This window comes from Anastrepha ludens, chromosome 4 (assembly GCF_028408465.1).
Source record: "Anastrepha ludens isolate Willacy chromosome 4, idAnaLude1.1, whole genome shotgun sequence".
NCBI lineage: Eukaryota > Metazoa > Arthropoda > Insecta > Diptera > Tephritidae > Anastrepha > Anastrepha ludens.
In genome coordinates, this window is record NC_071500.1 from 42,591,449 (window position 1) to 42,609,962 (window position 18,514).

The 18,514-nt window shown below is 37.2% G+C and overlaps 1 protein-coding gene across 1 annotated transcript in view; it reads right to left on the reverse strand.

Moving 5' to 3' along the window:
* LOC128862104 (uncharacterized) overlaps window positions 1–12,215 on the reverse strand; it is an 88,199-nt gene extending 75,984 nt beyond the window's left edge. The window contains exon 1 of the mRNA XM_054100536.1: window positions 12,006–12,215. Within this exon, the coding sequence (XP_053956511.1) occupies window positions 12,006–12,209 (204 nt within the window). The 5' untranslated portion in view covers window positions 12,210–12,215. The remainder of the gene's footprint in view (window positions 1–12,005) is intronic.
* Between the last annotated feature and the right edge of the window lie 6,299 nt (window positions 12,216–18,514).

Below are 18,514 nucleotides of genomic sequence, written 5' to 3' on the forward strand. Positions count from 1 at the left end.
TTTTGGATTTGACAAATAGAAAGATGAAAAGCTCCTTTCGAAGGAAAAAAATATATCAAGAATCTGTACTTTTTTTGGTCAGTAACAAGAACCGAACCTGTAGGAACTTTTTGTGAAAAAAAAATTTATCAAGCATTATAAATACGTACATATACATTTGATATAATATTATTGCCGCTTTCGAATAGCAAATGGTTTTTTATGTAGAGCTTTTGCATGGCAAAAATATACTTGGAAGTTTGGCATTGCCTGCTGAGGCGCGCCTGCTCTTAGATAAAAGCTTATTTATCGTTCGGTGCTTTACAATGGGTTTCAAATGGAAGCCATACGTATATGCGCTAATGCGTACCAGGTTGGCTGTGTAAGGGTCTGAAAAAGATAAGCTAGCCGGTGTTAGATGCAGAAGAATTTAAATCAGATTGTTAAGATCTAATCATTTCATTTACGGTTGGCTTTATCCTTTAAAATATGTAAAGCCTAAATATAATTCTAGTCACAAAATGAAGTAAACCGAATTACTCTTAAATTCATAGACATGTAATCGTTATAATAAAATATCTCAGTGGTACACTAGACTTCGAGAAGACCGGAGCAAAATACTACCCATAACGGAAATTTATTGCGATTGCAACTTAGATTTTGGTTTTGTAATTTTTGTACATTTTTTTCTTATCTGATTTTTGCATATCGTAACTCTCTAACTAAGCGTGCATGTTTAAGGATTTGTACTTAGCTTCGTGTGAGCACAAGTGTATACTACTACATATGTACGAAAGTGCAAGCATGTATTTCTTAATGCAGCAGTCCACACACACGTCAACACATCCTTGTTGTAATCTGACCTAGAAAGAGTGTCCTAAGGTATTGCTGCCTAAATAATGTGGTCTTTAAAAATCGTTATTTTCCTGTGTTTTTCGGTACACGAATATCATATCTGATATTTTTTCCGTTGTTATTCCTGTTGCTTACACAAACTTTGTGAAACTTTCTTGCTTGAAAGTTTATTTCAAAAACAGTGTTACATGCCCTGTTATCGCAAGAATTCGGAGCACGTAAAAAACTTTGGTATGGCCCGGAGTACTCGTCTTTGTCGGTACATACCTATGCCACATACATTTGTAGTCAAGCAGTTAGAAAGGATTTTTGTTCTTATCTTTACACATACACACCTTATGAACGCGCGAGTATGTACGCAAAATGCATTCAAAGTTTAGAAGAAGAAACAGTTGGAAAATTATTGTACGGCGAAAATAAACCAACACAAAATGGTGGTTACTTTTCATCGTGTTTTTTTCCTTTGCTTCATCATTTGTGCAAAATTTGAGTAAATTTGCTTGATTTATGACAGAGATATCACGTATTTTTACTTTTCGAAAATTAGAGTTATGAGGGAGGTAATCACAGTCAAATACGGATTTAGCTACGGATTCAGTACTAAACTACCTTGGATTAAGAGCAATAAGTGCAACAAATTTTACTCGAATACATAACATTAATTTTTGCTCGAGCTATCGAACGGAGATTCATTCTGAGCATTTTGATATACATACTTATGACTATAGCCATCCCGATCAGCTTATGCTGTTACACGCAAGCAAAATTATAATACACGGCTTTTCAATTGGCGTGGGTCGATTTTCGCGTCCTGTGGCAGCCATTTTGTTTTGGTGACATCTGTCAAATCTTTTGTTTATTATTCAGTTGTTTATGCCAAATCATCATGGCAAGTTACACGATTGAACAGCACGTTCAAATGATACAACTTTACTATCAAAATTAGTGTTCATTAACGCAAACGTTGCGCGCATTGCGCCCATTTTTCGGTAGACGTGGTGACCCTTCCAATTTCTTATGGCCCATATTGAACCATATGGACCTAGACGACACGTGGTTCCAGCAGGACGGCGCTACGTGCCACACAGCAAACGCCATTTTATTCCATTTCAACATCTACCCGCCCTTATTGAAAAACCCTTTACATATACGAGGTCTGTACAAAGAAAAGGTGCATTTTCAAATTTCACGGGCTATGCACATTCGGCTTTTGGCGATTTTCTGCTATCGAAAAAAAAAAATGGATCAAAGAAATTGCATCAAATTTTGGGTAAAAAAGGAATAAAGTGGACAAACACACTTAAAATGTTGACGGCATAAAGTGAGAGTACCCTGAATTAAAAAAAATGTTTGCAAGTGGTACAAGATTTTCACAGAAGGTCGAGAAGATGTAAATGACGACGTTCGCACTGGACGCCTCAGCAAATCAACAACCAAGGAAATTGTTGAGAAAGTGAAAAAAATTGTGTTGGAGAATCGTCGAATCACAATTAAAGAAATTGCGGAGGATGTCGGCATATCGGCATATCGGTTGGTTCATCCCATGCAAACTTTTCGGAAATTTCGGCCATGAAGCGTGTGGCAGCGAAGTTCGTTCCGAAATTGCTGAGTTTTGACCAAAAACAAAGTCGCATGAGCAGCGCGCAGGAATTTTTGAATGACATCAGCGATAATCCAGATTTGCTTAAAAAGGTAATAACAGGGGACGAATCGAATCATGGGTATATGGTTATAGACATCGAAACTAAAGCCCAATCGTCCCAATGGAGGAGTTCAGAAGAGCCAACACCAAAAAAAATCACGCCAAGTTCGATCAAATGTCAAGACTTTGCTCACTGTTTTCTTCGATTGTCATGGCGTAGAGCATCAGGAATTCTTACCGAAAGGCCGTACGATAAATAAGGAGTATTACCTTGAAGTTATGCGCCATTTGCATGCGGAAATATGAAAAGAACTCCCGGAATTGTGGAAAAAAAAATGAATGGCGTTGGCATCATGAGAATGCACCTGCTCACTCATCTTTGCATGTGAGAAATTATTTGGACAAAAACAACACCGTCATCATACCTTAGTCCTTGTATTCACTACATTTGGCCGTCTGCGACTTTTTCCTGTTCCCAAGATTGATGAGACCCATGAAAGGATGGCGTTTTGCGGCGATTGAGCAGATAAAAATTGAATAGTTGATAGAGCTCAAAGGCATATCAAAAAGTGTGTATCAGAACTGGTTCGAGGATTGGAAGAAACGCTTGGACAAGTGTATTATACCTGACGGGGTCTACTTAGAAGGAGATAAAACAGAAATTGATGAATAAATAAATATTTTTTGAGAAAAATTAAAATTCACCTTGTTTTTTGAACACACCTCGTATGTATACATGCAAAAATTTATGTTTACCAAATATGTTTGTTCAATCCTTCTTCGCTTTTCTATGAATTGCCTGCAAAATTAACTTGCTAATATATACCTATGTGAACTTTTAAACAAACAAAACAAAAACTCCTTCTTACATACGATTGTAAATATCAACTTTAAAGAATGATTGTGTACTTTTATGCATTTAATACGCACACATACAAACTCACTTGGCACTACTTGCGAAATGCATAGAGTTTGTGCATCTCCAAGCATCACGCGCAGACGACGAAGACTGATGGTGAAAATGAGCATTACAGCTGTTGCCATGCCAGCGGCATAGACATCGTTCGCCCCTACGCGGCCTGAGCTACTTGCCAAAAGGCTTTAAACACAAGTGCTACACTACGTAAATGACACATCATAAATCTTATGCAGCATTCGTGCGTACTTAAGTGCTGGCTGATAGTGGCCCACTACTGGCGCCACCAGTAGACCTTTGCCGGTGCAACGTAGGTAATGCCTACGGGCGAGTGGCTAAGTGTGCATTACTTGCACGTTAGCAGTTGCCACGTGAAAAAAAAAAAACAAAACAATCCCGAAATGCTCGCGGGTGTGCAAGCGAAGATGTAAGTAATGCGAAAGCAGGAAATGAAGGAAAAATTGCAGCAAAATCTCGTCAACTGTTCAGAGTAGCGACATGCTCAGTGACGGTTCTGGCTGAATGGGGGGCTTGATGGTGTCACAGTTACTATTATTTGCACAGGTGATGCAACTTTGAAACAAATTGTCACTGGCCAGTGAAAATTGTGTATCCTACAGCAAAATTTTGTTTAAAAATTCTACATAAATTCCTAAAAAAACTCCTTAATATTTTGCGCTCGATATGTTTTTTTAGATTTTTAGAGTTTTGTACTTGTTGAAGCCAACTGTGTGTTAAAGTGTATCTCAATAAAGATTATAAAAGAGAACTTTTGATATATTATTCAATAAGACTACAGCCAAGGTAAAAAATCGGAGTAGGGGTCTCCTTATGGACCCAATACTGTATTTAATACAACAGCAAAGCATTCAAAGTTCTGAAAAAAGGTCATCTTAGTATTTACGAAAGTACTTAAGGAATTATCTATGTCGCGTGAAGGCCGAAATATTTCTATTCAAGTCTCCATGTGAGGAATCCCATTCATAACAATAACGTGGCGTCTTAGTCAGAGCGGGACGGTGGCAGAGATGTTAAAAATTCCTACTCGTTGAATTGGATATTTCATCTAATTTATGGAAAATTGGGCTTTTTATCTGACTGACAGATGCCGTAGTGCAACTGATTTTTGTCTTTACGAGGAAAATATAACTGAAGCCCAAATTTTCAAAAAGATAGTGACTGACATTTAGGTGGATTTTACATAGAATAATTTTATAAAGTTAAGCGCATTATAGCCAACTAACACATGGCTCTTATAGATTCAATACGTCCTACAGGGCTATGTCGAATAATTCTAAGACCGGCTTCTTTTACTGCTGTCAGTTCAGCACTCAGAAATACTTTGAAGTGGTCGGCCAAACAAAGACTTAATTGCTCAGAAATAACTGAAGTAAATCTGCCTATCAACCCCATATTTTCGACCAGAGTCGACTGTAAAAATAATCATGGACCCTCAGGTTCCGGACTTACTAATTATCATTTCTCGGTCTCTAACGTTTTTTTTTTTTTTTAATAGAATAGATGGGTAGTGGAGTCTAAGAGTCGCAAATTCCTCGGTTTGTTTTTAGGACTTCTGCGTGGTTTCTCTAATACTAAGTTGTACTCAGGCTGGTTGTGTTTTGTGTTACAATTTTTCGTTGTTGGTGTCGCTAATAGCGTTCTAACATAAGCCAAAATGGTATGTTTTTGTTAACATTCTTTTATAAGAAAATCAATACTTTTCATTGTTGTACTATATATTTTAAAACAAACTAAATATAAGAGCTCCTACTAACCAGACCGCGCCCGCATTTCGATAACTATGAAGATATCAATATTGATGTCCCCTGATGCAAGCAGTAGAGGGCGAAGGAAGGCCATCTCTGCGTTGCATGCAAGCCTAACTGCTGCAGAAGGAACTGGGTTCACTTGGTGTTTCTAATAGACGCCCCCGTTGTTGTATTTTTTTGGTGCACTTAGTTGGCATTCAGGCGCCATGGTTGTTTACTTTACCTTTCTATTGTATAGCAGTTTGTTTTTAGGCTGTCGATGCTTGAGATATTTTCATGGATTCGTATTACTGGCAAGTGTGTGATACTATGGTATGCAGCACGTTGGCTGACAACGACGTCATCTTGTGGATGTAAATGTAGTTATGTGTGTATGTATATCCATGCAGTGCGATGCAATGCCATGTTATAAAACGCTCATTCGTAGTCAAGAAGAGGTAAGAACAATTTAACACTTGCAACAAATGGCAAATGCGACGCGTGATTTGGCAGCTTCAACCCAAAGCAAAGAAATTTTCTTCTACTGTCTGCAAGTGCACACAAGTGAACATATTTTTACCAACATTGCCAAACCTTAAAGTTGCTATAATATTTATGCATTTTTTATGTAGCAGAACTGATTTATTGCACTGTTATCGTTTGCCATAAGGTTTTATGTGAGCGCGGAAAGAATAGTTAACTGATTGCATATAAAATTTGGTGAATAGAGTAAGAAGATTACGTAGCTTGAACTTAAGCTTCGTCTCGATCTGGGGTGCCTTGCTGGCCGAGTGGGCTTGTGCGTAAATACCTTTCGGTGGGTCTATCTTCGAAGCCCACTGTGAATATGAAATCATTTTTTTCCTGATGGAAATCAACCTCGGCTGGCACTGGCTGCAGTACATGAAAATCTTATATAAAGACCAGCTTCTGTTTGGAGTCGGCATAAAATTGTGGGCAACCTTATTTATTCGCGCAGCAAACTCAGAAGACTCTCGAGATCTCTCTGAATACTGGCATGGGCGGTAGGGCTCGAATACCAGAATAGAGCTGAGTCTGACAGGTGAAAGGGATTTGTAAGTGGTGAAGAGGCAATATAGCCTTTTTATAGGTTTATTTATTAACAAGAAAGAACGTCTAAGTGCTTGTTGTCATTTATGCAAAAAGGCTTAGAAAAACGGGTGGGTATCTGGTTGAGATATGAATCATCCATTTATTGTTAAAATTTTTATAGCCAGCATACATACTTGAAAATAGAGAGAGCAGAGTATCATTGATAGAAAAAGTTCGCCCAGAGAAGAGTTGCGTCTACTACCCTTTAAAAATGTCTTGTTAATTCGGTGAGAATTCAGTATTGGTGGTGGCTGTACTAGACAACAATGGTAAGGAAAGTATAACTGCGATACAAAGAACCTTTTAGGATGCAGTGTATCTTCGTTCCAATACTTTAAAGTTTATATCTAGCAATCTATTTATCTACTGCAGAGAGCTGATTGAGTTTTTCACAAATAAGGATGGTAGAGTTGTGAAAACTCCTTCAAAGTCTCCATAAATAGCTTTTTATAATATTTTAAGTATATAAACTCTTAGATTATAAGGATTTTTCTTAGTACGCTGTTACATAAGAGTCTTAGTAGTCTGTTACATAAGAGCGTTACACATAGATAAAAAAGCAGGGCGTCCTGTTTCTTTTTCTATGACATTGAGGACACCTCAGTCCTTCATACTTTTTGTAAAAAATCAGGTGTCTGTCAAATTCAGTCTTCAGTTGAGTGGTTTTTCAAATTAGTGCTGTTTCCGCCTCTCACTTTGAGGCAATTTTCCTATTTTTGCATGAAAAAGGACCCAAATTAACGCAAACTGCTGCTGCGAAATATATAGGAAAGTCGAAGCAGTTCGTTAGCAAGTGGATAAATCGCTATAAAAAGGTCAGTAAGGTTGATGATTTTCCTGATAGCGGAAGTGCAAGCAAAGTCTCAAAAAAATACGAAAAAAGATTCTCGCATTGTTCTCGAAAGATCCACTTTGACTTTGACTTTACGTGGAGCTGCTGTGAAATTGAAAGCAAAAGGTACGGAACGATTCGCAGGCACTTGCTTGCCAATGAGCTGAAATATCTCAGTACTTTAGAAAATCCAATGTTGAGTGCAAAACATGTTCAAAACGAGTTTAGCGCAAGACGGAGTTGTCACTTTAGATTGACCATCTCAATCACCAGATGCAAATCGCACAGAAAATGAGTGGGCTCTGATGAAAATGAAGCTTCGCAGACGCAAGCCAGGTAATTTAGATCAACTTTCTCGACAAATTCGGAAAATTTGGAGGTCTTTTCCAGTAGAATATGCAGAAAAACTAGTGGAAAGTATGCTCCGACGGTGCCAGGCCATAATTGACAGTGCAGGAGATTGGACTTGCTACTGAGGTATTTGCATAAATTTGCGAATTTTCGAAAAATCAATTGTTGTTATTATTTAACAGTGACCACGCTCTTATGTAACAGACTGTAGATTATAGTTTTTTTTGTTTGCTTTCTTTTTGTATTCTTGTTTGAAGTAGTCAGGCATCGCTGTCAGCTATCCTGTGAGGTGAAGTCCTCACTGATTCTTGAGTGCATCGATAAATTGATTTTGTTTGGAACGCACAATTGCCTCCGGCTGATTTGGGTCCTAGCACACAGGCGCATAACTGGGAACGAAGTAGCGCAGGCATTGGCAAGAGAGGCTGCGGCCTCGATAATAATAGTACCCGAGCCCTTCCTTGCTACGGGAAACACACCATCCAGAAGAAGCTTAGGAGTAGAGAACTAAGGCTATGGAAAGAGTGCCACCAAAATATATGGTTACGTCAGTCGAAGTCCTTACTGGGGAGATACAACCGAAAAAGGTTTATAGAACTCATAATTCTCCCATACGATAAACTGGAAATGCTCATGGGCATTCTCATAGGACATTGCGGACTGCCCAGCTATCTGCACAGGTATGGGATATGGCCCACTGTCTCATGTAATTTCTTCGACTCACTGGATCACTGGAGACTCCAATGGACCTTTTCCTTGAGTGTAGCGCTATAGCGCGGAGAAGGTTGAGACATCTCCGCCAATCGCATCCAGAAGAAAGGCACATACGTTTAATCTAATCCAGCTCTATCTTGAATTTAATAAGGGAACTGGGGTTGGATGACGCTCTGTGGAGTGTAGAGGGCATAAAAGACCATGAGGTCGAAGTGTAAATCTCTAATCAAATCTAGTATAACCTAAGTAATTTTTAGAAAATATTATACAATTTTTGTGAGACGGTAATTTATATATACGAAACTAATTGTAAATATAGGCTTATGTATGGATTTTTATTTCTTGCATTTAGAGTTATAAATAATGACTAGAGTTATAAATATTTCAAGCTCAGACCATTCTTTCTCATTACGAATTTGTAAAAGACCGGATTATTCTGAATAGGAGCCATAAGTGTATGACTATTATTGGCTTCACACTTTATTATTTATTAATTTAAAAAGAATCTCTAATCTCACATTATAAAAACTTTATCTCCATCTTACAGAAAGTTCCTAAATTTTGGGCCTTTAGACTTTATGTAAAATTACGATGAGTTGGATTTTGCGAATAATATTACTTTTTCTAGGTAACTATGCTATCAAAATGAAGCGATATGGCTAAAGTTTCACTGAAAGCAATTTAAAGCAATTTTCAAATACGCAGATTACTGGGAAAGTAATTAAACAATATTTATCGTCGAAAATTGTATTTATTTACACTTTATGATTAATAGGTATTGTCTTTGTGTCATTGGTGCGGCTAACTACTTCTTCTCAAATTTGTTTAACATTGTTGCTCAAGGGCTTTCTCATCGAGTCTGACTCTTAGGGAATCCCGCGGTATTTACATTTATAGTAGATTGAAGAGCGAGGCAAATCTTTAGAGTATTTGATGCAGAAATCTCTACCGACTGGTCGAAGATAGACTGCGACAATCAGGATTCTACTCTGAATCCGCAAAACTGTCTAACTCAATGCACTTTTCAGACAACGCAGGTAATCAGAGAAACCTGCAAGCCCAACTGTGATATTCCAAAAGCTTGACCCAAGATTTGCTATTTTCACAGATATTCAGGCTCCATATCACTCTAGTCATAGCAACATCGAGGGTAATGAGACGGCGGATAAGTTTCCTAGGCTAGAAATTACATTAAGCTCGACCGAAGCACAGCTGGATTAAAGTGGAACTAGAGTCTGACTATTACAGTAATGCAATTAGACAATAGCAAGGCTTACCAACTTATGTAATGTTCGGGAAGACAGCAAAAATCAAGTAACTATTTGGGTATGGCCAACCCGGCATTTCAAGACTATCTGTGGTCCTCACAAAACACTAAAAGGCAGGGTTGTTTCAGGGTAAGGTTGAACATGCAACACAAAAACATATTACTATCGTATCAATTCTTAGATTACTATCATGCAATTGCCCGGGGTTGTTAAGCGTAAGGAGTGGCGAATCTTTCCTCAACCACATTGGAGAAATTTCAGAATTAAAGTTGAGCTCTCTTCTTTTCTTTCTAAACACAACAAAGTGGTACCAGGAAGTCCATTCTTGAAAACTCCATCGCCAAACCTGCAGAAGTTTGTGGTTTTAAAATGACATGAAGGCTAATTATGTGCCTTCCTGTGCGGGAAGCACAGCCACTCAAACAATATTGCCAGCGGTTGGTGCAAAGCACAGTTGCAGTGAACGCTCACAAATCACAACCTCATAGACCAGTTACCAGTTGCGAGGTGTAATCAATAGTTAGGCCAATGAAATGAGAAGCACAAAGCGAAGTTAACAACTGCAATTCCATATCAATGCAATCAATATTTCAATTCCAATGTTAAAATTGTGTTCAATTTTAATTTATTTGATATTCACCAAAAAGATATGCTATATGCTTTATATTTATACCAGAATGCCTTTACATTATAGGAGACCAACTTTATATTTTAGAAATGAAAAAAAAAATAAAATAAAATAAACCAAGCGCATTCAACGAAATGATAAAAACATAATACAGGGTGGCTGATGAAAGCCGCTACCAAAAAAAATTTGAATAACTTGTTTTCTTTTTAAGTTGTCTGTTCCATTTTTGTTTTAATTTGCAGATTGATCTTTAAAATTTATTAAAATGGATAACTGGGACACGCAAACAAGAATTTGGATAGCCCGCCGCTATCACGCACTGGAGTCCGTAGTTTTGGTACAGAGAGAGTACAGGCGGATGTTTGGCGGCGATCCCCCGAGCAGATGGACCATAATGAGACCGGTGAATAATTTTGCTGAGCAAGGAACAGTCGCAAGAAGGCCTTATCATCGAAACCCACCAGTTCGGACGGAGGAAACGATCGCTGCTGTAGCTGCAGCTATACAAAGCAATCCAAGGGTTTCAACAAGAAGCTTATCTGCTCAACTTGGTGTCAGCCGACAGTCTTTGCAAACAATAATGCACAAAGATTTAGACTTATTTCCCTACAAAATTCAAATGGTGGAAGAAGACCAAAATATGTTAAACTGCCTTTTCATGTCTGATGAGGCCCATTTCGATTTAAACGGCAATGTGAACAAACAAAATTGTCGAATATGGAGTACTTCTAACCCACAGATACTCCACGAGACGGAATTGCATCCTCTTCGCGTGACAGTGTGGTGTGCGGTTTCTTCACGCTGTATTGTCGGGCCTTATTTTTTTGAAGAAAATGGTCACACCGTTACGGTTACTGGAGACCGTTATTTGAAAATGCTGAAAGAATTTTTCTATCCAGAACTACGCCGAAAGAGAATTCCTTTCAACTCTGTGTGGTTTCAACAAGATGGGGCAACGTCTCACATAGCCCAGACTGTTATGACAGAGTTGCGACGAAAATTTCCCAATAAACTGATTTCAAGAAACTCCGAATTTCGTTGGCCCCCCAGGTCGCCTGACCTTACTGCACCAGACTTTTTCTTGTGGGGTTTATGTAAACAAGAAGTTTATAAAACAAAGCCAACAAATTTGGATGAACTAAAACAATCCATTCGGGCAACAATTGCGGCTATTCCTGTCGCAACTCTCAAAGCAGCAATGAACAACTTTTTACTAAGATGCCGCACTTGTGTCAACGAGCATGGGGGGCATTTATATTCAATTATTTTTAAAACTAGTTAAGCTACAATACATTTAATAAAATTTAATGACCTTCAACTTGAAAAAAAATAAATAAATGAATTCCATACACTAAAAAAAAGCTATTTGAGTTTCTTAATGTAGCAAAATTCATCAGCCACCCTGTACTTTCAGAAAATAGAGTGCTAACCCGTTGAAAAGCCAGATTGTGTTATTTCCTGGCTACCCCATCAGTCACTATTTTAAATTTTACACTTTATTATATTAGTATATATTCTAAGTTGTATTCATTCCATTTAATATTTACTCACAAATGAAACGGAGATAATATAAACGTTTTTTGGGTAGCGAAAACTTATCCAATCTCAATATGGTAAATGACTGACTACTATCACTAAAATAATATATATATTTTTCATTTTATAATTCCTTTTCAACAGTCAACCAACAAAATATTAGGTACACACCAACCCACCAGTTAACCAGAGCCACATTTAATTACTACGAAATGTCATTTCCTAGTCAAACGCGGCAAGGAAAAAATACATTTAATAGGTTTTACTTAAGGAAATGAATGAGATAAGAATGCTCCAACTACATGCGGTTATAATGAATATTAATGGTGCAATGGAAAGTTACGGTCTTTAGTTGTATGCGTATAAAGGCATACATATTTTCACTATATAGCCACGTACTTGCAAAAATACATTTGCACTTACCGTTTTGTTTCCCAAATGTTTGACACGGCATCCCAAATATGCAGATTTACCCACGAGCGATGTAATATTCTTTGGCATTGTTAAGTCAAAATATGGTTCATTCCATCTGTGGCCATGCGGATAGTGTAGCAATGGCATATGTGTTGGTTTCGCATCCAAATTATTGTGATTGTTGTTGTTCACAGATAATCTTTGGTAACACATTGACAGACCTGAAAATAAATTATGATGAAATGAGAAATGAGTCAAAATGAAAGTACTTAATCAAAAAAAAAAAAAATGTTTATAATTAATATAAATAGTAATATAAGGGAGTATCTGAGTCTTTGATCGAAGGCAGTGGACGGCAACGGCTTATAGTAAAGGGGATAAGGCATAATGTACCGTTCTATTGGGTTGGCAACTAAGTAATTGCGAATTTCACTCATCGATGGCTGCAGTTGAATTTTTAGGTTTGCAGGCATAGTACAATTGTAAAACACATTTTGTTATTTTATAGTTGGCAATTCAGCTGTCAATCAGTAAGAAAAGTTTTTTTATCGGTTGCGTAGTTTTCGTCTGGCGTTCGTTGAAAAATGGAAAATCACAAGGAACATTTTCGTCATATTTTGCTTTTTTATTTCCGCCAAGAGAAAACCGCGTCGCAAGCTCATAAAAAGTTATGTGCTGTTTATGGTGACGAAACCTTAAAAGAACGGCAGTGTCAAAATAGGTTTGTCAGATTTCGTTCTGGTGATTATTCACTCACGTTCTGGTCGTCCAGTTGAAGCTGATGACGCCCTAATCAAAGCAATAATCGATTCCGATTGTCACAGTACAATACGTGAGATTGAAGAGAAGCTTTATCCATCACATATGCATTGAATATTACTTAAAACAACTTGGCTATGTTCAAAAATTCGGTATATGGGTTCCTCACGAACTGAAAACGCATTTAACGCAACGCATTAACAGCTGCGATTTGCTAAAGAAACGTAATGAAACTTATGAATTTTTAAAATGACTGATAACTGGCGTCAACAATATCAAGCGGTAAAGATCGTGGAGCAGGCCAGGTGAACCAATTCAAACAGCATCAAAAGGTGATATTCATCAAAAGAAGGTTTTGTTATCTGTTTGGTGTGATTACAAAAGAATTGTCTACTTTGAACTCTTACCATCCAAGCGAACGATCAATTCTGATGTCTACATTGAATAACTAACGAAATTAAACAATGCAGTTGAAGAAAAGCGGCGCCAATTGACAAATCGAAAAAGTATTGTATTCTATCATGACAATGCAAGGCCACGCACATCTTTGGCCACTCGGCAAAAATTATTGAAGCTTTGTTGGGATATTTTTGCAACACCCACCATGTAGTCCTGACCTTACACCATCTGATTACTTTCTGTTTCGATCTTTACAAAACTCCTTGAATGTGAGTAATGATGATGATGTCAAATCGTACCTGATTAAGCTTTTTGCTGATTATAATGCTGCCTCCCAATACATTACAAAATAAAGGTATTTAGTTCCATGAAAAAATTGTCTATGATTTTCTAAAAAAAATCCGCAATTACTAAGTTGCCAACCCAATATAACCTGGAACTTTACTTCTCATATATTTTAAATTTTTTTAGAAATGTTTAAAAAATGGAAATAGCGGCAATTCGGCATGGACGATTTGTTTTCACGTATAATCATGATTCCCCCACAGACTTTGGGTTAATTTTAACTTGAAGCAGACTCGAATTTAAAATGCGCTGGTTAAACATAAAATAAATAAAAAGTTTTTTTTGTTAGAAGCATCGAACTTTTGGTGTCGATTACCACAGAATGATGGATTTGTACGTGAATTTCAGTCAATTGCTTCGTGGTGCAATGCCACCTGTGAGAATGTAACATCAAATGATAGAAAATTTGGTTTTCAATAGCCATTCAATATATATCGGACAGCTTTTCATAAAACCGAAGAAAATTGCTGGCTCGAGGTGCACAAAACCAAAAAGAGGTTTCACATTCATATAACAAGCAAAAGTACTCATTTCAGTTGAAATAATTTTATGCTTATATTTTTTTAAGTATGATATTTTATATATATTATTTAAATTTCTTTATATTTGTCAATATTAATTTTATGATTAAAATGTAAAGCAGACTTAAAATAAAATAGCTTAATGAGTACTTATATTTCAAATACGATAATAGGAGTTTCAACTGGATGGGCTTACCACAATTGGAATATTTCAAATAGATTCTTTTCATCGACTTTTCAATAACACAGTGAAATAATGATTTTAGTTCTGAATAATAAATTTGAAATAAAAAATGTTTTTTTTTTATCTACTATTCGAAAACAGAAATATATTTTATGCAAATACAATAAATGCAATGATCATGCAATAAAAGGAAAAATTATACCTAAGCACACACCCCAGTGCCTGTATTATAAATGAACCAATTATATGAATAAACTTTTTTTTATTAAAATTTAGCAAAGCATACATTTGGTTTCAATATATCGAATTTTGGCTAAAAGAATAATAAATTAATGTTTTTTTTTGTATGACGAGCGAATACAACCGGAAATTTATGACCCTCGCGCACTTCCGCGTGTTATAATTTTTGTCCACATAACAGTGATATAAAGGCTGGTTAAGTTTTAAGGGCCGATGTTGATTTTGAATAAAATACAATTTTTTTAAGAAATTATTGGCATTTCTCTTTATTTTGATAATATTGGTATGGCTCAATTACGTATAAGACAAAATATTGGCCAAATAGCCCCCGCGGCCTGGGCGGCATACCTCCATCCGATGGTCCAAGTATTCGATAACGCTGAGTCGTAATTGAGGTTCTATGCCGTTAATGTGCCGAATTATCTCATCCTTTAGCTCTTGAATTGCTGCTGGCTTATTGACGTACACCTTTTTTTTTCAAATAACTTCAAAGAAAGAAGTCCAACGGTGTCAAATCAAATGATCTTGGCGGCCAATTGACTTCGCCGCGACGTGAGATTATTCGGCCATCAAAGTTTTCGCGCAAAAGAGCCATTGTTTAGTTAGCTGTGTGACAAGTGGCACCGTCCTGTTGAAACCACATACCGTCCACATCCATATCTTCCAATTCTGGTCATAAAAAGTTCGTTACCATCTTACGATAGCGAACACTATTCACAGTAACTGCCTGACCGGCCTCATTTTGGAAAAAATACGGCCCAATGATGCCGCCGGCCTATTAACCGCACCAAACGGTCACTCTTTGTGGGTGCATTGGTTTTTCGGCAATCACTCTTGGATTATCATTCGCCCAAATGCGGCAATTCTGCTTATTGACGAATCCACTGAGGTGAAAATGTTCCTCATCACTTAAGATGATTTTGTTTACGAAGTGCGCGATATGCATTTTAATTTGAACGCCCGTTTTCATAATAAGCCTGAATAACTTTAACGCCTTGCGCGATTGTGTATCTTTCCACGGTTCAAATTGAGTTAGTCTGAAACTGAAAAATTTTAAATGAAATGCAGAAAAAGACTTGACGTTTAGGTGTGGTTTACATTCAATATCGGCCCTTGAAATTTAGCCACCCTTTATTAGACATATTACAGCATTAAGGAATCGAGATAGATATCGACATATATCTACTAAAATGCTTAGAATGATGAAGGTAGTAATTTAGCCATGATCGTCCACCCGTCCGTCCATGCGCACAATAACTCGAGCAGACAAAATATAAAAGGTTTTCCAATAATAGGTGTTATTTAAATATATAAAAGGCTATCGAGAGAGGTTTCCGGACTGTGTTATTTCTCGAAGAGGTGATCACAATTGGCCACCGAGATCTTGTGATTTAACACCTTGTGACTTGTTTTTTCTTTGAGGCCACGTGAAAGAGAAAGTCTACGTCAACAGCCCAGGGTCGATTCAAAACCTCGAAGATTACATTCGTGAGGCTATCGAGGACATAGGGCAGCCACTTCGCAATTCGGTTATGAAAAATTTCATGAAAGGATATTATCCTGTAAGCGTGGGCGTGGTGCTCATTTGCCGGATGTTATTTTCCACTATTAACGGCATACCTTCGTCTTTATAATGAAATAAATATACGATCATTTATATTAAAAAATAGCATTTTTTTTTTAATATCAAAATAACACCTCTGATTGGAAAACCCTATATTTTAATGGGAGTAGCTAGTAGTACCTAGCACTCCTTTATTAGCTTGAAAATGGGTGAAATCGGCAAATACTTAAGCGTACTTCTATAAATAGAATAGAATTTCTCAAATTTGTTAATAAAATAAACAACAAAAAAATTTGCCGTAAATGAAATAACCTATTTTTGAGTAAATGCGTGTAACTCGTAGACGACTGAATAAGAGTCCCCCTACTTGGTTCGCTTAATGCTCCCCATCTCATTTAGAGCCGACATCGGTTTTTCTGAGATCAAATAAAAGGTTACAACTTTCACATTATCTGTGAGTTTTATGGATTAAAAAAATATTTTCCACGTTCTTGTGCTATCATATTAAAGGGACTCCATTTTCCACTGAGGATTATATTTCAAATACATTTGCATTTTAGCACATTTGAGTAAATATTTTAAACTCGAAACGGCCGCCTACATTTGAGTTAGATGTAACGAAATGTTACACCCTTTATCACTGATAATTATTTAAAATCGTTTGGAATATTTATATGCTGAGGAAACACCAGATATGTGTATTGTCAAGTGCTATGCCGAATTTACGAATATGTTGAAATGGCATTTATTGGAAATCATTTCGATAATTCGGAAAATAAGGAAATGTATGTTTAGCATACAAAGGCATCTCACCAATGCATACGTGCATACCTATGAATACTAATTAGTTTTGTACAATAATTGCAATGCAGATTACTGCGAAGGCGTAATTATTTGTGTTTTTATATTAAATTCATATAATTTATTGCATATATCTCTATTGATGGGAAACTCATTAAAGCTCTAAAAACAATGGAGAAGCTTTGCATTTAAATAGGAATATTAACATGTGTCAGTTGTAAATGTTTCAATTATCTTTTGAAATATGAGCAAATAATGAAAGGAAATTTACATACTTGAATTACATTTATATATTCAATACGTTTGTTTTTATTCAACCGATTGTAAAGTTTTAGTTAACTACTGTACGTATAGTTACGTCAGTATACAAGGTGTGTTCAAAAAATAAGGTGAATTTAAACTCTTCTCAAAAAATATTTACTTATTCATCAATTTCTATTTTATTTCCTTCTAAGTAGTCCCTCTCAGATATAATACACTTGTGCTAGCGTTTTTTCCAATCCTCGAAGCTGTTCTGATATGTACATTTTGATATGTCCTTGAGCTCTCTCAGCGATTCGGCTTTTATCTCCTAAGTCGTCGCAAAGCACTGTCCTTTCATGGGCTACGTTAATCTTGGGAATATGAATCTGGTGAATACGGTGGTTGAGGCATGATGACGGTGTTGTTTTTGGCCAAATAATTTTTCACACCGATGAAGCGACACTTGGAATGTTTCAGAGAAAGATTCTGTGTAGGATTTTTTGTCCTTTGCACATTGGCAATGGCGAATAAATATCGCAGGCGATGTAACGATGAGCTGTATGAGCTTTACGGCGACATAGACATAGCGCAGCGAATAAAGATCCAGCGGCTACGTTGGCTGGGTCATGTCGTCCGAATGGATACAAAACGCTTCGGCTCTGAAAGTATTCGGTGCGGTACCAGCTGGTGGTAGTAGAGGAAGAGGAATGCTTCCTTGGCGTTGGAAACATCAGGTGGAGAAGGACTTGGCTTACTGGGTGTGTCCAATAAGCGCCGGTTAGCACGAGAAAGAAACGACTGGGACGCTTTGTCAAACTCGGCCCAAATCGCGTAAGCGGTTATCGCGCCAATTAAGAAGGAAAAGAACAAGAATTTCTCACACGGAAGGATGAGTGAGCAGGTGGATTATCGTGATGCAAAAGCCATGAATTCATTTCCACAATTCCGAGCCTTCTTTTTGTAGTGCATCACGCAAATGGCGCATAACTTCAAAGTAATACTTCCTATTTACCGTACGATCATGGGGTAGGAACTCCAGATCAAACTTGGCGTGCTTGTTTTGGTCTTGACTCTGCTGGACTCTTCCATTGGGACGATTGGGCTTTGGTTTCGATGTCATAACCATATATCTATAATTTGTCACCAGTTATGGCTCTTTTACGCAAATCTGGATCGTCGTTGACGTCATTCGAAAATTCATCAAAATTTAATAATTTAGAAAGGAACTTCGCTGCCACACGCTTCATGGCCGAAATTTCCGAAAAGTTTGCATGGGATGAACCAACCGATATGCCGATATGCCGACATCCTCCGCAATTTCTTTAATTGTGATTCGACGATTCTCCAACACAATTTTTTTCACTTTCTCAACAATTTCCTTGGTTGTTGATATGCTGGGGCGTCCAGAGCGAGCGTCGTCATTCACATCTTCTCGACCTTCTGTGAAAATCGTATACCACTT